General features: G+C 32.1%; 1 protein-coding gene across 3 annotated transcripts in view; it reads right to left on the reverse strand.

Moving 5' to 3' along the window:
* DPYD (dihydropyrimidine dehydrogenase) overlaps positions 1-24,833 on the reverse strand; it is an 861,792-nt gene that overhangs the window by 632,130 nt on the left and 204,829 nt on the right. The window contains exons 5-6 of one of the 3 annotated variants that reach the window (XR_001003717.1): positions 11,157-11,318; positions 10,471-10,573 (exon numbers count right to left, since the gene is read on the reverse strand). Coding sequence is in view for 2 of the 3 variants with exons in the window: in XM_011959404.1 (XP_011814794.1) it covers positions 10,535-10,573; positions 11,157-11,318 (201 nt within the window). In the remaining variant the exon portion in view is untranslated. Of the gene's footprint in view, positions 1-9,402; positions 10,574-11,156; positions 11,319-24,833 lie in introns of those variants that run through there. The other 2 variants (XM_011959404.1, XM_011959403.1) reach the window with 2 other exon arrangements.

Below are 24,833 nucleotides of genomic sequence, written 5' to 3' on the forward strand. Positions count from 1 at the left end.
ACAAGTCAAAGGAAATACTGAGTACATACTAATCACTGCATTCATCCTTTGAAAAGAAATATACTTGGGCTTCTTGACAAATAGTTTTCTTCACAAGAATTAGACCAGGAACACCAAAAGTGAGAACTGTGTTTCAAATGTATTAGAAATGATAAAAACTTCATGTCATGTCAAATTTTTAGTTATCAAAATTATTACTGTATTAGTATTTCTCAAAAATTTTTTCTATAATTTTCATATTATTAAAATAGACATTGAGAGGTACAACTGACAAGTTAACAATACTGTGTTAGTTGAAATCAGAATATTCTTTCATTCAATTTCCTTTTCAATTTGGTAGGTATTGTTTATGTACCTTCTATGTCCTAGATACCAGTATGAATAAAAACATAGACTCTCCAGTAAGTAGCTCCCTGGATAATGAAGCATTAATATGTCTTATTTTTAATAAAATATATTACTATGCAGCCTGTCTGGTACGGGGTTAATTTTCACAAATGGTGCTCTCAGAATATTCGAGAAGGTAAAACCTACCTGGAAGAGAAATTGACATATAAGCCAAATCTTAAAAACAACAACAAAAAATATATGTTATATTAGAGAGTACTTTGCCTTTCTAAATACCAACTCTGAAAAATTAAAAGAGTAATGATTACTTCAGCAATTTATTGTGAGGATTAGAGTCAATGGTGATAGCTTCTTGTGATGAATGTCTTCTCTTTACAAAGCACTCTCTGGGGAACTTAACATTCATATTTCCAATCCTAAAAATCTTTGACTTTAGGTATGATTGTTCATTTTCTATACAAAGGAACTGACTCACAAGATTATTCTAACATTAAGTCCATGTTATTATGACTATACAAAGGTTATATTGGGGATTTGATAAACAAATTGAATAAAATGGTTTAAACTGACCAAATATAGTTGAAAACGTAAGTGTTTATAGTTTGGTTATGAGAAACTTTACTCATCCAAAATCGTATGTTCAGGACACTTACATTAGCCCAAAGATAGGCAAAATCATCTACCACAAAGCCTGTTATAGAATAAAGTGCTGAATATTTCATGTAATTTATCAAATACAGTACTGAAAGTTCAAAATAATGTAGTTGAACGAGTATTTGAAGTTAGTTTTCTACTAAACGTGTATCACTTTTACACCATTTTAAAGTCAAAAAATCTTAAGTTGAATCACTGTAAGTTGGGGACTATCTGCACACTTATAAGTCATTGGTTTTTAGTACATGGTCAGTTTTGATCAATGTTCTGCAAGTGCATGGAAAAGATGCACTTGTTCTACGTTAGTCAGGCTCAGAAAACTATAGATTTCTTAAATCAATCTAATAAACTTTATACAAATAAATCTTACAAATTTTGAGTAAGGTTATGTTGTCATGTGTATACATGTTTATGAATATTACATCTTTTGATTTTTTCTTTTTATTATTTTTGTCTTCCAAAACACTTCCTTGTCAATATTATAAAACTTTTTTCATATCTTTATTTTTAAAACCTCAAAATAAGTTATTATTATTCTGGGATCAATATTTAATTATATTAACAACCATATTTTTACACATTGTTATCTTTTCTTCTTTCTTTCCACATTTGTTTCCTTCCTTCTAAAGAATAACTCTTAGTACATGCTGATTAGAAATCTAAGGTCAGAGTAATTGTCATTTGGTTTTTCAAGTAATCTGCTTTCCCTTTATCTTGAAGTTCTGATTCTCATTATCTTTAGTATTGCTAAATATTACCACAACCCTGTGTCTAGGTGAAGACCTTTCATCTTTCCTTTCTTCTGGAAAATTTTCCACTATAACTGCTTTAAAGCTTCTCCTGTGTCAGTCTCTCTCTCTCTACCTTAAGAACTCCCCTTACATGTGTATTGGAGTCTTAGAAGCTTCTGAACTTCTCTATTAAACTTTTCATTTATTCATATATCTTTATTGTGTTCTGGTTGAACACTCAGATAATATTTTTATTTTTTATTTCTTTAGTTCTGCAATTTGTGCCTCTATCCAGCCCAAAACTGACCTTTTCTATTGAGATTGTCATTACAGTGTAAATCAAGTCAACTATTTTTTATATTAAACTCACTGCTGATTTCTTTTTATTTTATCTCATTTTAGGATATTAATTTATACATATTAATTTTAAGGGCCTGATTATAATACTATTTGTGTTTCATCAGAATAAAGTCAGGTACCATCAGGTAAGTATTTAAATTATCACTAATAAATTATCTTTCCTAACGTAGTTTCCACCTTTTTGTTTCTCATTTACATTGAGTGAATTTTTTCTCTTTCATTGCACTCCCCCTATGGCTTCATATCAGGTATGTGGTGGCCTTCAATCAACAATACTCCTATCCCTCTCTCCCACTGCAGAACCAAGTTTCTTAAAGTCCAGGGTTCCAGTTCAAGGTGATTAGAGGTATCACAGAACCAAATCACTGTGCCATAGACACATGCCCACAACAGCTGCTATACAGCTTTCTCTGCTTCTTTCTGCAGCTTTCTATAAGCCCCAGCTCTGTATAGCAGTTGCACCAATTTTTTGTAAAACTTTCTATGAGGTGGAGTTGAGTCCCATCCTCTACCATGCAAGATGTTTTGGGCACTTATTACCCTAGAACACTCCCCAGCAGAAGTTAGCAGAGAATAACTTAGTCTCCATGTTTTTATACCATTTCTGGCCCAAAAGGTATTTATATTTCCTTTTCAGTTCACCCCTTATTTTTTTTTCTACTTTCATTAAATTTTATTTATCATTGCTTTTTGGAGATAAATGGGTGGCTTTAAATGTTAACTTAAAGCATCATGCCTTTTATAAGTGATTCATGTTGCTACAATAATATTGCTTTATACTACTCTATATTATCATTCATCAAATATTTTTATGAAAATATGTTTTTAGTTTGTTGAAGCTTAAGCCAATGAATCTTTTAAAACTGTAAATTGCCCATGAAATTGTATATATTTACATTTATTTTTAAAAACTAACCTAGAAAAAACAGCAAATAATTTTAAGCAAGCAATTTTGGTAAAATTTAAAGTTATTGCCCCAAAATCACTGTACCTTATTTTTAAGCTCTGAATATTATGATATAGTTTTAAAGCAAACTAAAATATTGTGATGAAAATCATCTGGCAATTCATCTGGCCCCATAGTTTTATTATAAGTCATTGTGCCAGTAAGGACTATTTTAACAGATTTCTAAAGATTTTTGGAGAAGAATGTCAGATATTTAGTGAATTCTATCAAGACATTATTCTTTTCTATTAATCACTTCATTAAGAGAAAAAGGAGAGACACAAATCAAGTCTTGAAAGATGTTACTTGTATTTGCATTCCAGACAGACACATTTTACCCGGGTAAAAAATATTTATTTTACTCGTGCTTAATGCATATTTTTCATCTATATCTTACTTCCCTCAGAAATAATTCACCTTTGTGTTTGAGGGTTGGGTGTGGGTGAAAAACATTCACAAATAATTGATGGTACTATTTTAAATAGAAGTAGTATAGAGAAATTTCATTTAAAGTGATAAAACTTTGGGATAATAGGGCAAGTATGACATACAATCAATCTAACAAACTATAGTCTAATCTATATCCTATTTATAAATGACCTGCAAAAAGTTATTAGCTATATATATTAGTAATTTTTCATTATCATAATTTATATTAGTTTTAAATTACAAACATGAACTGATAGATTTTATTGATCAGTTTGTCAAACTGCATCATAAATGTACCAGGTTTATTCCTAAATTTACTTGTATACCAGCTTTCACAAAATCACACTTAGGCATTCCAAAATAAAATAAAACTGCAGATAAACACCTTACGCTTCAAAGTCCCTCGTCACACAGACCTCCCTATTTATTTATTTATTTATTTATTGAGATGGAGTCTCACTCTCTCGCCAGGCTGGCGTATAGTGGTGTGATCTCGGCTCACTACAACCTCTGCCTTCCGGGTTCAAGTGATTCTCCTGCCTCAGTCTCGTGAGTAGCTGGGACTACAGGTGCGCACTACCATGGCTGGTTAATTTTTTTTTTTTTTTTTTTTTTTTTAAGTAGAGACAGGGTTTCACCATGTTGGCCAGGATGGTCTTGATCTGACCTTGTGATCTGCCTGCCTTGGCCTCCTAAAGTGCTGGGATTACAGGCATGACCCACCACACCTGGCCTGCATAGATCCCTTTTAAGGACTTGTATTTAAATTTTTCAGTAGTGCTATAATGTAATTTCTAAAGAAGGAACCCAACATTTTGTTATCTGAAGCACCATAAAACTTAGATTCACTCCTGGCTACAGAAGTTAAAAAAAAAGAACAAAAAGAAAAAAACCACTACTAGACCATATGTGTTGGTCTTATCCAACGTATTTCAATGTAGCTGCTTCATATCTAACAGAAAAACAAGGACTTGTGAGGTATGGTGACTAGGCGTATTTGGCTGGCCTAGGAGATGCCTTTCTAGCCTTACAGCTAGAAAACCAGGGTTTACAGTGAGGCTCTGTCTTTGACTAGTAACATTATCTGGGGCAAGTTAGAGTTTGTGAAATAATGAAAATCAAACCACTAGCTTTGTATTCTAGATTTGCCTCTCACTAGATGTGAGGTTGTGGAACTTAATTAATTTCATGGACTTTCTGTTACTCATATGTAAAACGGAAACAACAACATTACTTTGGAGAGTTATTTTGAGGATTAGTCAAGCTCTAAATAAAGTACCTAACATTGTGCAGGACACTGGGAGTTTATTTAACATTAGCTGTGATTTTGTAATCACTTCGATTCTTAGTTTCCTTATGTCCAAAATGGAAAAAGCATTACCTGGTTTGCATGCCCTCAAGCGCTGTTTATCAGCATTTTAGAGTGAGATATTACAAAAATGTACCGAAGCACTATGCAAATACAGTATAACTGCATTTTCTCCCTGCCTGATACTTTCATTTGCACTAAGGTCTAATCACCTCCTAAACCATGTGACAAAAATTAATGAAAATTGGACTATAAGTCCAAGGACACCAATGTAAACATATACGTCTTATTGCACTTACCACATTATTTCAATTGTTGGCTTTGATTATTTCCTGAGAAACTACAATGTTTCCTAGGACTTGTAGTAAAGAAGCAGTCTACAACAACACATAGTGCTGATCGATGCCCAATCAATGTTAGTTTGATTAACTGAATCCTTACCTAGTGGGCTCTTATTACACTGGATATTCACATAAGCCAGTTTGCCTGGGGTGGTCTTAGTTTACTCCTGCTGTACTGGACTGAGTATTAATAATGTCCTGATCATTCTCTAACCTATCTCGGTCATTTGATCATCTTACTTATAAAGCAATCAACATAATACACAGCTAGAGTATTTCCAACCTCACTTTTCAGTTTATGCACAAATACTCATCTTTTTAGTGACTGTTTTAATATGGGGCTTGCACTTAATATTTCTGTCTCCACTCTTCCATTTGATAGATGAAATTTATCACAGAAATACATTATTTGAGAGCAGACCTGCAATACTCTATTGTTCATTAGAATATATATTTCTATATTCTCCTCAAATATAGTTGTAGAACACAAAAGTTTAAGAATTTCAGTGACTTCCATATCCAAGGTGAAGATACGGTAGAAGTAATATTTGCTGTATTAAAACAATCATATACTAATTGGAGTGAACAAGTTCCTTCTCCATTCCCAATTCTTCAAAACTATTATCGGGTTTAAACAAAACATAAATGTTGATGTAATTTAAATAATTGTTAAATGTTCTTTAATGTAGTCTCATAACACTTGACATTTTTATTGTATTAGTGTATATTTACTGGACTAATTTAACTCGAACTGTATCTACCCTTGAAAAAATATAGAAATAAATGTTTACAGTCCCTTAGAATATATAGTATATTATTTCTTTAACCCTTAAGAAATATCCCATTTTCATGTTATTAAAGCATAAGAATAGTTAACAAAATTATAAAAATGGTAAATCAAGAATAAAACACCCCATCATATATAAAAATATAAAACTGTAGCAATTAATACATTTTGTATCAGTGAACGGATGCATAAATAGATCAATGTAAAAAAAAAACAAAGAGCTCCGAACCACGTCAAAAAAAACAAAAGCAGACAAATTCACACATACTATCTTACTATATAAAATTAGAGTTATTACAAATTAGTCTGGAAACAATAAACTACACAATAAATGGAACTGAATTAACTGGCTTTCTGTAGAGAATCTAGGGTGAGTGTGTTATATCAATAGATCCCTCCATCACCACATATACCACACAATGTTCAAAGAATAAATTTTTTTTTAAAAAGATGAGGAAGATGAATTGTCAATAAACAGACGAGAAAGTTTCTAAACTTCAACATTCATTTGAGAATTCCACATTATTTGTGCAACTACAATTTCTTAGGAAACATAAAACATAGATCAGATTCATCAATTAATCAGAATTCTTGACTTGGGAAGAGAATATCATGGCCTTTAGCACTTTATCTATAATATATGTTCAATCTAAAGCAAATAAAACAAAGTACATTTTATCAATTACATGAAAAAAATTCTTCAATTTTTTATTTTTTATTTTTAGTTATTATGAATACATTCTAGTTGCAAATGTGTATGGTGTACATGTGAAATTTTGACAGATGCATACAATGTGTAATGATCAAGTCAGGGTAACTGGGATAGCCAACACTTCAAGCATTTGTCATTTCTTTGTGTTAATGAAAAATCTAATTTAATTCCAGATAGTTAACGGTTACAAAAATACACTTAGATAGAATAAGATCTACTGTTAAGTAGCACAACAGTGTAACTGTAATCATTTATTGTATATTTCAAAGTAATTATTGCATTACTGCAAATAGTATATGCTGATATGACAAGTATTGAGTAAAGTCAAATGAGAGGTGATAGTTTAGAAACCTGTTGAGAGAAAAAAGGTAAAATAAAAAAAAACATTTTTTTAAACATAAAAAAGGAAAATCTAAAGATAACTCTTTTCTGAATGAGTCACCTGATTTCATCTAGAATTGCATGCCAGTTCCATTCTCTTTTTTTGGCTTAAAAAAGCAGAAATTTCTTACATTTAAAAATATTTCAATAGTTTTGGGGTAACAGGTGATTTTTTTTTGTTACACCAATAAGCTCTTCAGTAGTGATTTCTGAGAATTTGGTGCACCCATCACCCAAGTAGTGTACACTGTACCCAATGTGTAGTCTCATCCCTCATCCTGCCACCCACCATTTCTCTTCCCCCTAAGTCCACAAAGTCTATTGTATCATTCTTATGCTTTTGTGTCCTCACAAGTTAGCTTCCACTTATGAATGAGAACATATGATATTTGGCTTCCATTCCTGAGTTACTTCACTTAGAAAAATGGTCTCCAACTCCATCTAGGTTGCAGCAAATGCCATTATTTTGTTCCTTTTTATGGCTGAGTAGTATTCCATGGTGTGTGTGTGTATAACATTTTCATTATTCAATCATTGACTGATGTGTATTTGGGTAGGTTTCATATTTTTGCAATTGTGAATTATGCTTCTATAAATATGTGATCAAGTATCGTTTTCATATAATGACTTCTTTTCCTCTGGGTAGATACCCAGTAGTATGATTGCTGGATCAAATGGTAGATCAACTTTTAGCTCTTTAAGAAATTTTCACACTGTTTTCCATAGTGGTTGTACTAGTTTGCATTCCCACCAGCAGTGTGAAATTATTCCCTTTTCAACACATCCATGCCAACATCTATTATTTTTTGATTTTTAAATTATGACCGTTCTTACAGGAGTAAGGTGGTATTGTATTCTGGTTTTAATTTGCATTTCCCTGATGATTGGTGATGTTGAGTATTTTTTCACATTTTTGGTGGCCATTTGTATATCTTCTTCTGAAAATTCTCTATTCATGTCCTTAGCTTAACTTTTTGATGGGATTTTTTTTTTCTTCTGATTTGTTTGAGTTTCTTGTAGATTCTGGACATTAGTACAATAAAAGTATAAAATCTAAATAAAAGTGCTAAGAGGTATATACCATAAAAAGGTATATTTCATAGATATTAGAAAAATCTTATAAAATGTTTTTGTGAAATAAATTCTATATTTAGATGCCAATATCATAACCCAGTATACTCCTAAAAATTCAGTATTGAGGTGGTAATTTTAAGTATAAATTTTCCAGCTCTCATTCATTTTGACACAGAAATTCTGGAAAATTAGAATTTTTTTATTTTAATATTTCTAAATTGCCTCCATAACTTTTTAATCAGCAGAAGAGAACTGACTGACATGCAGCTAATTTTCTATGTAAATTTTTTTTTCAAATTTTAAGCAATGGGTAGAAAGATGCATTCTGATTTCCTTCTGCTTTGCCAACAATTCATGAATTAAATTTCAGAGGCAATGAGAGTCTAGGTGGTCTATTAAATGTAAATAATACATGATTCTTTCAAAATTCCAATAAATACACAAATAATTTTCAAAATAAAATTTTCAAGGGTTATATTTGTGCAGAGAAATTCAAAAATCATCATGAGATTGATAAAATCTATACCAAACTATTATTTCCAAGTTATTTTATTGAAACAATGTTATGATAGGATTAAAATAGTACTAGGGGAAAAAAGTGCCTCCCAGAGTGAGTCACTATCACCCCGGTAGCCTGTTTATTGCATGAACACACCAGTGTGTGAAGGAAGGTTGCTTTTTCACACTGCAAATGTGGAAACAGCAAAAAGTTGAATAGTAATGACAAAACAGGATCCACCCCCAACCCCGCAAAGAAAGAAAAAAAAAAAAGCAGCTGGCCTCCTGATTCTATGGCAGGCTATATGCATCATGTGATGTAGTCCTTTTCCTCAAAATCACGTGCTCATGTTCAGCTGGAGAAGAATAAGGTAGGTACCTAACCAATAATGACAGACTACTGAGTTGGTATTTTAAAAATCACTTATAAAGTCACAGGAAAAACAATTTTGAAAAATACCATACTGTTTTAATCTGCTTTCCTAACCTTTGCTTAATTTGGTTGAAAAAACAGATTTGTATTTCTTTAAAGGTCAAAAATCAATCATTGTTTTATCAAACAATCAAAACATAAAATTATTTGCATCATGTTGTACTTCAACTTAAATACTCATGTCAATAGTTTAGTAGTTTGAAATAACATCGTGTACTTTGTACTTTTTTCCATGAATATTAGTGAAAAAGGAGTTACTCGTGTTGTTGTTTTTTTACCTTTCTAACAACTTTGAGAGCTGGGTAAATTTAAGTAAACCACACACTGAACTAGGGAATACAGGACTTTCTAAAACCAGGTACCCTAATCGCCCAACCCCAAAAGGACAAAAAGCTTTTCTCAGTAGTTCCCACAAGGACATTTTTTATTTATAATTTGATACTGAAATCACAGTTATACAAAGTATAACTAGAATTAAATAGGCAGACACATTCCTATCCTAAATTCCTCGATGCACTTAAAATGCATCTATCGCAGTACTAATCTGTGCATAACTCTTCATTAGATGATACTTATGGCAAGACCTAAGTAGGACAACTCTCAAATTTTACTGAGTTTCTAATAAATTCTGTACTGAGGGCACATGTCTCGGTCTTAAATAGACTCCGCTCTGGGAATGAGTGGTAGAACCAAGTAAGGGTTCCCAGAGGGATAGTGTTCCCAGAGAAAAGAATTAAAACCATGTGGGAGTTTCCAGAGGAATGGAATAATGTTTCTCTCTCTCTCTCTCTGGCTCTCTCTCTCTCTCTCTCTCACACACACACACACACACACACACATATATTCTCATGACCAGATCAATAACAAACTAATGATATCATTTTAATTCATTTTGTTTTAAAATGCTGTGTTAGTTGATGACCGTTCACTTACTACATCCTGTGAAAGCTTGCCCCTGCCCTGGTTTAATGAAGAGGCAATGGGTCCCCAAAGAAAGATCAGGAGGAATTCAAGTGAATCTTCTCCATCAACTAAGGATTTTCACAGGTTGTAAAGATCATACTTCGTACTGGTCAGGTAAGCCTAATGCAATTGTGAATTTGGTAAGAAAAGAAATTAAATCCCAGAATTTATTGCAACAATTCACAACCTCAAATTGTTTCTATTTTCTTATTCCCAGGAGCTCTTCTTTAGAATTAACCTGTCAGAAAGCACGAAGGGAATAACCCTGATTTATTACTAAAAGCAAAGTGAGACTTAAGCTTGAGGAATATTATGGGAAGGGTCCTAAAATGAAAGAACACATTGTGTTTACATTGACAAAACCAGATCGGTAAGTCATTAACTAAAAATCTAGTGTTGACAGGCATTTAATTTGACTTTCTAGCCAACTAGTCCCCAAAGATTATAAAATCTTACAATATCCTTCATATAAGCTGATCATTTAAATGATACATGGGAATTAACCTGCCTGTTGACTCCAAATAGGAGACCTCAGAGAGCCCAAGAATGTCTGGAGAATCAAAGCCCTTTACAAATGATTCATTAAAGAGAAAGCCAGGATCAAAGTCTATGGGATACATAGAAAAAAAGTGCTTTCATTTTATTTCATTATACATTTTTTGTCCAAATAAAAGACCTGCTTCCAATCTATAAGTTCACAAAATCTAATGACATTATTAATGTTGCTAAATAACGTTACTCTGTTTCAGGGTTTTTGAAAATTCTCTAACCTTTATTTCTCAAAGAAAGCAACAAAATATGCAGTATTTCAAGCTTTAAAGATTAAGGAGAGTTTAGGGGAAAATAATCCATTAAGGAAGATCGACTTTTCATAAGAGGGTCTCCTTGCCATACTTCCATATAAAGTTAATGAATAAGTTCTATTTTCGGATCATCTAATTTATATAATTTCACTGAAAGTATTTTAATAACCTGCTGGGATTGCAACTAATTTGACATATGGTTTTATAAACTTCATTTTTGTAGCCAAGCTGCTGAACAAAAATAAAGTTTGTTGTACAAAACATACTTGAGCTGTGTGTCACACTAAAAATGTTGGGTATCAACAGAGCACCAAGGATTAAAGTTATTTTAAGATACTTGTGCATGGTGATGGTAGTGGGGGGATGTCATGTGTATATCATACATACCTCAGTAGCAAATTGCTGCAATCCACCAATATTAATGGGTCCCTCTTCAGTGGCATATAAATTGCATCCACCTACACAAAGATCAGAGGTTGGACATACCATTCCACAAGTCAGACCAAGTGGGTTGTCAGAAAAAATCATCTTAGCAGCTCCATAATAGTTCTGCAAAATTGATACAAAATAAAATTTTACTACTTAAAAATATACTTTAAACAGCCAAATTATGACAAACATTATTTCTTTTACTAGGTAATCAGATCGAAGAGAATGATGTGTATAAGATGTATAGGTTTCGGCCGGGCGCGGCGGCTCAAGCCTGTAATCCCAGCACTTTGGGAGGCCGAGACGGGTGGATCACGAGGTCAGGAGATCGAGACCATCCTGGCTAAGATGGTGAAACCCCGTCTCTACTAAAAAATACAAAAAACTAGCCGGGCGAGGTGGCGGGTGCCTGTAGTCCCAGCTACTCGGGAGGCTGTGGCAGGAGAATGGCGTAAACCCGGGAGGCGGAGCTTGCAGTGAGCTGAGATCGGGCCACTGCACTCCAGCCTGGGCGACTGAGCGAGACTCTGTCTCAAAAAAAAAAAAAAAAAGATGTATAGGTTTCACTACCACTATCAGGAACCCTCAATTAAAACTTAGCTGAGTATTTGACACATAGGAATATTCAATGCACAGTACGTTGATAAATGAATAATCTATTTTGGAAAACTGAAGTTTAAAATACAAATGTTCTGTAAATAGTTTACATTTATAAGTTATCTAACTGTATCTTGTCACAAATTATTCATCTCATTTTTTAACAAATGTAAATTAGATAGCATTGTTTGAAGAAACTCAAAACCTAAACTTTAAAACAACAACAAAAATAGTTGTACTCAGGTTATCCTCCATTTAACTAAATTAAAAGCAGCCAGAGCTTTCATTATTTTGGAACATATTATTTCCTGAAAAAAGAATGAATAATAAGCTGAATATCTGGGAGAACGTTTGCCTCTAATCAAAAGGAAGAATTGCATCTGACCAGTACTCTTGAAAACTATCAAGTATATCAAAAACAAGAAAAGTCTGGCAAATTTTAACAGACAAGAGAAGCCTAAGGACACATGACAAATAAATGTACAGCGGTGATTTTTATGATATCCTGGAACAGAAAAAAATGTAAAAATTAAGAACACCTGAATAAACTAGGAATGTATCAATATTATTTCATTAAATGCAACAAATATACCACACTAATGTAGGGTGTTAATAATAGGGGTAATTATGAGTGCGTATGGAAACTCTCTGTACTACCGTCACAATTTGTCCATAAATCTAAAACTGTTCTAAAATACATTTTAAGAATAGAGTTGATAGAATACACTGAAAAATATACACATACTGCATTTATTTTTCCTTTGGCTTTTATTTATAATAATTTTGAAGGTCTTTGAAAGCACAGACATTGCTTCCATGAAAAGCCTCAGACATAAGTACAAATTCCTTGTGATTACAGAATACTGATGATAACAAAAAGTAACAATGACATTTACTATTTAATGACTCTTTAATATATCCCCAGCACTTTGAAAGACTTTTATTTACTCTTATCGCCAATTATTTTATTTACTGTTATCATCTCTCACTACATACGATGCCCATTGCTTGATCAAAAATTCCTAGATGCAAGAAGAGACAGGACCAATGCCTGATAATAATAAGAAAACAATACATAAAAGAAGCAAACTCCTAGGTAATCCAGAAATTTAAGTCAAAAAAAAAAAAAAAGACTTTTAAAAATAACCTTGATGAAAATTCAGGAAAAGACAAAAAAAAAAACAATTAAAAATAGCACCAGAATACTGGAATCGGTTTGAAAAGAATCAAACTGATATTTTAGAACTAAATAAACATTTTAAAATAAAAGCTTTCACAGCATTTGTGGTGGTTTAACAGTATTTGTGTTGTTCAGTGTACCTTCAGCAATGAACAGTTATGTCTGCCATGTAAGAATGGTTCTTCTACATATATTTTCTGAATATCTAGTAAGAATGTGGTATGAAATTAAATTCACGAGTAATAAAACTGAAATATAAAGGGTAAATAATTGGCAAGCAAAGGATCATAAAGCAGGTAAGTGGCAGAGGCAGGATTCATACTAAAGCATACTGTTCATGGTGCAACAGATTACAGAATATAGTTACAGTGATCTTACTCAGCTATGGTCTATATCTTGATGTAAACACACACACACACACACACACACACATTCATACACATACAAAAGTTCTTTTCAATATAAACTGGAGGACACATAGCTAGTCCATTAGATTCATTACACTTTATATTAAGTAGTTTTTATTACGTAGTTCTTATGTAATTAATTATTATTTTCATTTATTACATAATGAAAAGCTTAATAAGTTAAAAGTCTATTTCTTTTAATCAAGATATTAGGATCTGTTTCTTCCCCCAAATTGTATCAGATTTTCCACCATGTTTGTCAGTCTTTGGTAGTGTCTCTAAAAGAAGTTAATAATAAATCATTAAACTGTCAAAGTATAATATCCAAAAGTCAACGCAGAAATATCTTATACACACAGAAGAAAAATGTGTGAAAGATTATATTTACCTCATTAACAAATAAAGAATAAAGACAGTAAAATCTGAGTCAAGGGCATTTGAGGCTGCCATGGCTTAATTGGTGGATTCTATAAAACACATAATAACAATTTATGCTAATTTCTCACAAATACTTTAGAACATACAAGAGGGATTTATCTCAGGAATGCAAGGTTGGTTTACATCAAAATATACCATATCAGTAGAATAAAAGACAAAAAAATCACACAATCATATTAAAAGATGCAAAAAGGGCACTTGACAAATTCAACATCCCTCATGACAAAAGCTCTCAACCAACTACAAATGGAAAGAAACTTCTTCACCTTAATAAAAGGCCTCTACAAAAACCCACAGTTAACATCTCACTTTACAGTGAAAACTGAATGCTTTCCTCCAAGATCAAGACAAGAACGTTTACTGTATTGGTCAAGGAGTCAAAGTTCCCCAGAGACACAGAACGAATAGGATGCATGTGGTGTGTGTGTGTGTGTGTGTGTGTGTGTGTGTGTGTGTGTGTGTATACATATATGTGTGTGTGTGTGTATAAAACACGAGATTTATTATAGGAAACTGGTACACAATTAGGAACCTGCAAATTTCTAAGATCTGCAATTTGAGTCTGCCAGCTGGAGACACAGAAGAGCGAATGTTTTAGTTCAAGTCTCAGTTGGAAGGCCTCAGAACCAGTTAAGTTTTAATTTTAGTTCTAGTCCAAGAGTAGGGGAGAAAGCCAATGTTTCACTTCAAAGGTAGTCAGACAGGAAGAATTCTGTATTTTTCAGGATAGCCTTTTTGTTTTATTCAGTCCTTTAACTGATTAGATGAGGCTCACCCACACTTGCGAAGGCTATCTGCTTTAAAAACCTGATTTAAATGTCAATCTAATTCAAAAACACTCTCACAGAAACATTCAGGATAAAATTTCACCAAAATACTTCGGCACACAAAGGTTCAATCAATCAGACACCTAAAATCAGCCATCACACTAACTTTTACAACTTCTATTCACCATAGCACTTCAAATTTTTAATACATAATTAGGCATAAAAGGAAGGAGGAAGTGACACACTGGGGAGGGATGGAGACTGAGAAGAAGAGAAAGAGAGGTAGGGAAGAAGGAAGGGAGGAAGGGAGGGAGGGAAAGAGAGAGAAAGAGAAAGATTGATTGAGAGAGAGAGAGAGAAGTTATCCAGATTGGAAAGGGAAAAACTATTTCTATTTCCATGTAAAATGATCTTGTATATACAAAACCCTAACTAATCCACTAAAATACTATGAGAAGTAATAAAAGTACAGCAAACTTACAGGATACAAGATTAAGATGCAAATTAATTGTATTTCAATGTGTTAGTAAGGAACAAATGAAAAATAAATTAAGACAATTCCATTTACAACTGCAACAAACAAAATAAATTATTCAGAACTATATGTATTAAAAACTGTAAAAAGTATCAAATTTATACTCTGAAAATTATAGAAAATTGTTGAAAGGAACTAAATAATACCTAAATAAATGAAAATACATCCCCTGATCATGGGCCAAAAGACTAATTATTGGGATAGTTACACTATCCAAATTTATCTAAAAATTCAATACAATCCCTACTAAAATCCCTGCTGATTTTGCAAAAATTGACAAGCTGATCTTAAAATTCATATGAAAATCCAAAGGATCCAGACTAGCTAAACTGAAAAATAAGAATGAAGCTAGAGGACTAACACTTCCTGATTTCAAAAATTACTGCAAAGCTAACATAACCAAGATAGTATGGTACTGACATGAGGATAAACATGTAGATCAATGTGATATAAGTATGAGTCCAGATAAAAGCCTTCACATTTGTGTTTAATTATTTTTGAAAAGGGATATAATACAATTCATGGGAAAGAATATTCATTTCAAGAAATGGTGCTGGAATATCTGAATATCCACAGGCAAAAGAATGAAGCTTGATCCTATCTCACACCAAATGCAAAAATGAACTAAAAGTAAATAATAGATCTGGGGGTCTGAGAGGGAATGGACAATAACTGCTAATAAGTATTTTTAGGGGTGATAAAATTGTTCTCAAATTGACTGTAGTGATGGTTGAAACTGCAAACATACTAGACATCAGTGAATTATCAATTTCACTTACATGAACAAATATATGGGAAGTGAATATATCTCCTAAAAGCTGCTATGTTTTAAATCATGCATTTAAAGGAGTGGGAATTATATACTCAATTTAATAAAGGAATAATTGCATGAAATAGCTAGATTATACACAAAACTGGGCAATGACCTGTAGGGCAATAAAACATAACTTTTGGAGTCATTTTTCTTCTGAATAGAAATTGTACCTCTACTTGACATAAATCTACTAGTTAACATGTACATTCATAGGTTGAATTTTTAACAAAGAATAGAGAAGTGAGCCAATGGTTCTTTCTGCTAGAAAACTAAATAGTACTTAGTTGTTCCCTTGTATTTAAACAATACTTTAGTATGATAATAAAAAGACACAGGCATCTCCTTGATGTTACTTTCTGGTTTTGGATAATTTTACTTAATAATAATGAAAATGAGCAATTACTAACTTAGAATTAATCAGTCTATTCCTAAGCAAACATACTTAGTTCCTGCTGAAGCCCACTGATCTCTTCACTTAGTAAAAGCAACTGAGCAGGTCATCACTGTTAGAAATAATCTCAAAGTCACTTTCAGTATTCTTTCCTCCTCTTATATGACACAGAAACACTTGATGTGATTCATTAACAAATATTTGTTGACTGCCTCCATGACTCAAAATTCCCATTGTATAATTAGAAGGGTCTTTGTAATATAAAAACAGTATAATGCAAAAAAAAAAAAAAAAACAAAAAAACGTGATCTGCAATTGGTAGACCACTTTTAAGGATACTTAGGGTAAAGAAGCACAGGAAAAAAACATAATCCAATTAAACACTTAAGTATCTTTCCACAAGAATATTGTTTCATGAGCCCCAAATTGGTTTCAAGATTGCACACAAAACGATATCACAAGATGAAAAAGAGACACATTTGAAAAATTGTAACAAATATTTAAAATTATACTTATGGCTCATGATTTTTCTGTACCTGTCAAACTACGAGTGCCAGATCTACTACTGCCATGAAATTGTCTAATAATTCTTAACACTCTCATGACTCTTAAGTATAACCTTTTCACCAAAATAAAATTTGTAGGAGGTTAAAAAATTGTTTTAAGTTAGTAAGGATTTATTGAATGTCTTCTAAATACAAAGCATTATGTATATGTTTATTTCTTTTGAAAAAACATGTACATGCTTCCTGATATCAAGATGCTTTAGCATCAGAGTAAGAAGTCATTTCAGCTAAGATGTCCAGCATCAGCTTTAAGTGGGTGACAGTCACAATGATTCTGCATGTGACTTGTCTAAGATGAGAGAGAATTATAGCCACATCATTCTTGATTGATATGAGTAAATATTCAAGAAAGTTCACAATAGGGCTTGGTGTAATGACTTGGCAATTTGGCTGAGGTAATTCACTCACTTGGGAAAGATTATTAGAAGATGTATTTGAAAAATATGCACGAACTAAATTATGGAGGATTCTGACTGGCAAGCTGAGGGATTAGTATTTAATTAAAGCTTTTTAATAGAAGGGTTCCAGTATTAAGAAACTAACAAGGAAAAATACTGAATAGATGATGTGGAAATTCTCAGAAAGGAAGGGGAAAGGTAGGGAGCCTGAGAGAGATTACACAATGGTGCCCAGAAAGAGGAAAGCATAGGCATGTATCATAGAATAAAGAAGCATGATTTTGAAAATGGGTTGAACCAACATTAAGCAATGATTCAGAAGTCACCTTTGCAATCATTCTATTAGACATAACTTTGAAGAAATGGTAGATAACTCCACTGTTTAGGGATCTTAGTACTCAGAGCCAAAGACACTCAGAAACCTATTAGAAGGGGAACACCTCCTCAACTCTTCCCACAGAGAATGTCAAGATCAATTTCAATTTTTTTCTCTCATAGCAAGTGGGAAGATTTCTTGAGTCCTCCTTCTACATGAGAGGTTTGATTTCTATTCTGTGAGCTCTTCATTCTTTTTAAAAGTAAAGACTAGAAAATTTAAATTTAGAAGGGTACTTTATAGACACCCCAGCAGTCTCCTTCTAGAAAATACACACTACTTCAACTGGTTCATGTTATTCAATCAGTCACAAGCATTTCAGTGTTCCATTATGTGAAGAAAAATGTACAGGGCTACGTCAGGAGGGATACAAAAGACGTATCTGATTTTTTTGTGCATAGAGATATTTTATGTACAAAACATTAGGACTTTCAATCCTTCTAACAAAAATCTAAAGACAAAAATAATATTTGAAATGTTTGTTGTTTTCAAATCAACACATTAGGCATTAAATGTTCTTTGGCCCACTAATTTACCCACAATTTGCAGGTGTTGAATTTTCTATTAGTCTTTGGGGTTTTTAAAGCATGTTCACAAGCACAACATGTGCCAATTAGGTGAGTTAATTTTAAAATAATTTAACTTCTATACTTTGCTTTTTATTTTAAAATTATAGCATGAAACTGCATTAGTGTCATTCCTCCACAATTTAATGATTTCTAAAGTCATTATCAAGAAATGGAAAACTCACAAGCCGCTACCCTGTCATATGGTATAACTAATTTAACAAATAGTCCTATCATATTCAAGTCTTCATATCACTACAAGATTATCAATACAGCTGGTGGATTTATTTTAAAGTGTTCTTCCTTCTTCCAATGACAGTTTTCACAGATGGAAGCACCCTTCCAAGATAAACTCCAATCTGCTGCATTTAAAAAAATACTTGGGCTAAACTTCAAGAAGTTTGCATGTGTGAGAAGGGTGAATTAACATTACTTTTATTTCTGGCTCAAGCTGTAATGGTGAATGTACTGATGTACATTAATTGAATAGAAAATGTCTCTAGCACCACACACAGAAAGTACATGCACACAGAACACTCTTTCTGTCAAGCTATCACCATCCCTCAATGAACAACCTGTGGGTCCTCAGATATTTGGCAAAGGAGAATGTAGATGTATCGTGAACAGAACACATGAAAATTCCTGCCCTCATCGTACTCATACTCTTATAGAAAAAAAAAAAAAGGAGATAGACGAACAGGTTTGACTAGTTTTATTCTGAAAAATTATCTTTTCATATTTAGATATACTACATTTTAGATCAGTTTTATACAATATGATTCATTTTTAGAACTATACATTTAGTTCAGTAAGCCTCGTTGAAGCCTTACATGTAAGAAAATTAATAATCATTCTTATAGAAGATAAAGTTTTTATTGATCCTGAGACATTTAACTGGAACGAAAACACAGGCATATACAAGCAAGCAGGCACACACACACACACACAAACACATGAACTTTGCAATCATCAACTGAATTTGAATTCTGCTTATACCATGCACAAGCAATATGACTGGGGAAATGTCACATCTCTAAGCCTCGGTTTCATCACTTGAGACATGAAGATCAAAATTCTTTCTTTGTCAGACATATTTATATTATGTATTTTTTTAACTTTGCATGGATAACATGCCTATTCCATTACTACTATAGAATAGATTCAATGAACTTAGGTCCCCACTCTATCCCTTTAGGATTTCTGTTCCTAAAAAGATTTTGTTAAATGTTAATACTATGAGTTTAAGATTTTAGTATTTATTAAATAAAACTCATGTTCGGAAGTAGAACAAGAAATATAGAAAGAAAGAAGCAACAAAGTATGTAGAGAAAATCACCAATCTACTAAACCATAAAAAATCAATGACATAAGGGCATATAAATGGTGATGTAATTTTTTATATAGAACCTATATAAATTTTAAGTCACTTCTATTACTCCTATTTTCTGCATCCTATCCTCCCTGCCTTATTTTATGAACTTGCGAACTTACAATTTTCCCCATGAGTTAGTCAAAATAACTTAGTCTATGTGTGTACATGTATTCAATTCATTATTCATCAAATATGTGAAAACGGTTTTGGTAAGCACCAGATAGGAATGAAGAATCAATATTGTTGCCTCTATATTGTTCCAGCTAAATGAAATAAAACTTTCATCTGTATCAAAACCCATTCTTTTCATACTTTATATCAGATAACATTTCTTTTAAAGACCTTTATCAATACTTCAGCTTTTTTCCAATTGGAAGCATAATGCCAGAAAGCACTTCGTAAAACAGAATTTTGATGATTGTGTTTGTTAATATATATTCGTGATAGTCTTATATTTTTTATGACATGTCTTATTTTTTGTTTTATTAAGGTCAGAGATCATATCTAATCAATCCCTTTTGGCTGTAAGCATGTAGTCAACTACATATATAATACTAGGAACTGAACTACTGATTACTACTTATCATCTTCTTTTTACACAGAGTCTGGCTCTGTCACCCAGGCTGGAGTGCAGTGGCGAGATCTTGGCTCACTGCAACCTCCACCTCCCAGGTCTAAGAGATTCTACTGCCTCAGCCTCCTGAGTAGCTGGGACTACAGGCATGCACCATCATGCCCGGCTAATTTTTGTATTTTTTTAAGTAAAGATGGGATTTTGCCATGTTGACCAGGCTGCTCTTGAACTGCTGACCACAGGCAATCCAGCCACCCCAGCCTCCCAAAGTGATGGGATTACACGCATTAGTCACTGTGCCTGGCCTACTTATCCTTTAATATTGAAAATGAACATCTCTATAAAAGGCAAAAATAAGAAAATGCTTTATAATTTTTCAGTTACCAATTAAAATTAAGTAACATGAATATATGTTCTAAAATTATAAAAGTCCCACTTTATCCAGGGAAAATAATTATAAATGCAATAAATTTTAAAAGAAATTTAGAGACTTAAGATTTTCATTTCCAGTAAGTTATTAAGAAATTTGAAGAGAGAAATAAAAAGATGAAATATTGTTTTATTTAGTGTAGCAGAGTTTGTATAATTTGCTTCAAAGAGATAGGATACTTTTCTACATCTAAACACTAATACAAATACAAAAACAAAGATGTCAAAGCTAGTCATCATTAGAGTTAAAAAAAAAAGCATTGGGCATTGAAAGAATTCTATAATTTCATTTATGAATACTACACAGCTTGCAAGCAAATGAGAATGTTTACGTTTGAGAAATTATTGAAAGGTGAAGATTATTATTCAAAGAATCTCCCATGTTAATGTAAAATATATATATATATATTCAAACATATATAACTTACATATAAAATGCCAAACACTTTATATTTAATGATTATTTACACCATGCCAAAAGACACATGATTATTTATGCCATTAAATCTAGACTGTAATATCTGACCATTTGTTCGATACAAAAAAGTCAGACTATAAAGTGAGAGTTTGCTCTTTATTGATAAGAATATGAGTAATTCCTTAATTGACAGACTGCTGTGATGCATAGTACAGTGTGTTAATTATATTCTACAGCGGATATAAAAAGGTTTTTCAAAAAAGTCTCCATTCTAAGTACATTAATTTAAACCCATTAATAGCTTCAAAATATAATTAGTATCAATTCTAATAATTTACTTTAATATTTTTAATTTTTCAAAGTAGTTTTCAAAAAAACTAAACCCAAATTTCTTTAACATGATGTCTATTACATTATACTTTTTACCCAACATTCAAGATGTTAATAGCATTTATAAAATTCGGTCATGATAGCAAATGTTCCAGCCTTTTATATTTTAATAATAGCTCATAATCTGCATATTTGTTAATATCAATAGTATAGTGTAATACAAAGGCACATTGAACAAGAAATCTAGAAAATTCAGTTATACTATCAAGCAACTGTGTGATTAGCTTTGCTGCGTTTCAAATTTCTATACAATGAGATGCCTAGTTCAATTACATTTTCTTTTGGTCTATATTCTGTTACACTGACTTTTACTTACTAATATTAAAAAATATCCAAACTAGTATTGTATGTGTTTCTTTATACAGATTTTTCCCTGTCTTAATATTGTAAAAGAAAACAGTTGTGATTCCAATTTAATTTACATATATTTATTTAGTTTTTATGTCATTAGTGTGTTTTAAAAATAATTTGAATTTTATCAAATATTTACAAAAGCATATGTTTAAATTTGTCTGTACCACACACAACCACAAACAATATGTTACTTGTTTCATATAAAATTAGCTTAAGATGTATAATAAAAATCCTTTCTCATTTATACTAACATGACTCTTGGATCTTAAGTAGTTTACATTTTATAACTTACAATGGACTAACATTTGCTTTGAGCTACAGGCTTTTCAAATCTGAATTTCCTCTATTAAAGCAAATGTGAATAAAATCAGTGACCATTACACATTGTATCAGTTGTGGTTAAAAGTAAAAATGAGCCAGGAGCCATAATCCCAGCACTTTGGTAGGCCACGGCAGGTGGATCATGAGGTCTGGAGATCGAGACTATCCTAGCTAACACGGTGAAACCTCATCGCTACTAAAAGACAAAAAGTTAGCCAGGTGTGGTGGCACACACCTGTAGTCCCAGCTACTCGGGAGGCTGAAGCAGGAGAATCGCTTGAACCCAGGAGGAGGAGGTTGCAGTGAGCCGAGATTGAGCCACTGCACTCCAGTCTGGCGACAGAGCGAGACTCTGTCTCAAAAAAAAAAAAAAAGTAAAAATGTAATCTTGCGAGGTTTTTTCTATATATATATATATATATATAAACAGAAACAAGATAGATTTTATATAAGCATTAATAATTCAATATATAATGTTATATCCATCTATCCTCTTCACACCATATATTAATTAAGATGTGCTATTTTAAAAATAATACTCCAGTCCTTTGTCTTTAACTCTAGTAAATTTAGTATTCCACCATTTGCCAGATTCAAGACTAGGAAGTTATTTATTAAAATTAAAGTCTGGATTCTGGAAAATTTCGTTAATAGTTACATTAACTACAGTAACATTAGTGATAAATGAATGAGTCAAAGTGTGCATACATTTACATTAATAATTAGAAATTAATATTTTATTATAGTCTGAATATGGTGCTCAATATTTATTCTGTAGAACTTTTTCAGTTTACAAAGCTAGTTTTACATGCAGAAAAAAGCTAGGATACTTTGAAAATAAATGTAATATCAAGGAGCTACTTTTAGTTAGTAACAAAATACACTACACAGCATAGGACTTAAAAAAGCTTGGTCCTGTTACATATAGATAGGTAGGACAAAGAAGATTTGAAAATAGATCAAAATAAATATGGAATTAAATAGGCAATAAAGGTGGCATTAGCATACTAGAACAATTATTCAAAAAACATATTTGGAACTATTTTAGCCATTTGGGGGAAAAATCTTGATCTTTCATTCACTCTTTATACCACAATGAAAACACAGAATAGGGTCTGTCATGTGCTATTGTAAAACCTCTCAGTTTTATTTCATTTAATTTTACTACTGAATTTTAATATATTATTTTTATTATAAAATATATGTTCATTATAAGAAGCAAAGTAATTTAGAGATTTATAAGGAAAATGTTAGAAACCTAGCTTCACCCTACACTAACCTCAATCAAATGAAGAAACTAAAGTTAAATTACATCCTCCCCTTTTTTGTTTATATACAGATGAACTTTTTTTCTAAAAATACTGTCATGCTGTTCACATTACTATGTATTTTGTCCTTTTTCACTTACTACAAATATACTTTTAGACCAATAAATACAAAACGCACTTTTAAGAATTGCTTCTTAACCTTCCATAATATAAATATAACCTAATAGATTGAGCTGATACTAGTCTTTACCAATTTTTTACTACTTCAAACGATGCTATAATTGCTTTAAACAAAATCCTTGTATATATGTCCCTTTACATTGCAATTACTTTATTTCTCTAGGTAGAACAAATTAATAAAGCATGCTGGTGAAACAGTACATCTATTTTTAATTCTCAAGTATATACCCACCACATAAAAGTTCCTTCCTTCCTCCTGAGTAACATAGGGGTTTACTTTTCAACTTCAACAATTTGATGAGAGAAAACTGGTATCTCATCTTTGCACTTACATCTTGCTGACTAATATGCAAGTAGGCTAACTTCAATATGATTAATAGTCACTTCAATGACTTTATAATAGTAAAATCTTTGCCCATGCCTGCACTGAGTTATCCAAATTTTCAGGAGCTCTTTGATTAACGAAGACATTAACACGTGGACTGAAATATGCATGGCAAACAATTTTTCACTTGGTCTCAAGTGTGGTTAGTTTTTTATTTTAAAACACATTTTTAAAATGCAGGTAGTCAAATTTGCTCTCCTATACTTTATAGCTGAATGTAATTAAAATTGTACTTAAATACGTATTTTTAATATGTAGAAGGTTAGTCCATCTGAAAGGTATTCTAGGAGATAACCTATGAACGATTCTAAAAGTAAAGTCAAAATTATTCCAGAACTACTTATTGAAGAAGTCATTCATTTTCCACTGAATTGAAATGTCCTCCTTATTATATATTACATACTCATATTTACTTGGGTATATTTATAGATTCTCATCAGTTTGAGAAATGTATATTCCTGCACCAATACTACATTGTTTTGATTACAGTAGCTTTATAGTATCAGTATCTGATATAACACATTTTTGTCTTATTTTTTAAAGTTTCTTTCCTCCATATATCTCCCCAATTACTATTCCTATATTTTCCTACAAAACCTCTGGATTTTTATCGATCTAGACTATCCACTCATTCTTAAATATCTATTGCACTTTTCCAGGGCATATTGAAAACTAGTTATCTGCTATGACTCTTCTAATTAGAAAATAAATTATAGGAAAGTAGTTTTTAAGTCATCTTAAATGTACCCATGAATAGGCATGTCCAAGGACTGAAAATAACAAGGCAGTAAGTAGACCAGAGAAATCAATGGGAATCATCTTAAAGGCATTTGCCAAACCATGTAAACAAAGGCTTCTGTTTTAAGGGTCTCTGAGAACATACGTTTTAAAAAACAAAATCCAGGCCGG

The sequence above is a fragment of the Colobus angolensis genome, unplaced genomic scaffold, assembly GCF_000951035.1.
Source record: "Colobus angolensis palliatus isolate OR3802 unplaced genomic scaffold, Cang.pa_1.0 Scaffold491, whole genome shotgun sequence".
Lineage (NCBI taxonomy): Eukaryota > Metazoa > Chordata > Mammalia > Primates > Cercopithecidae > Colobus > Colobus angolensis.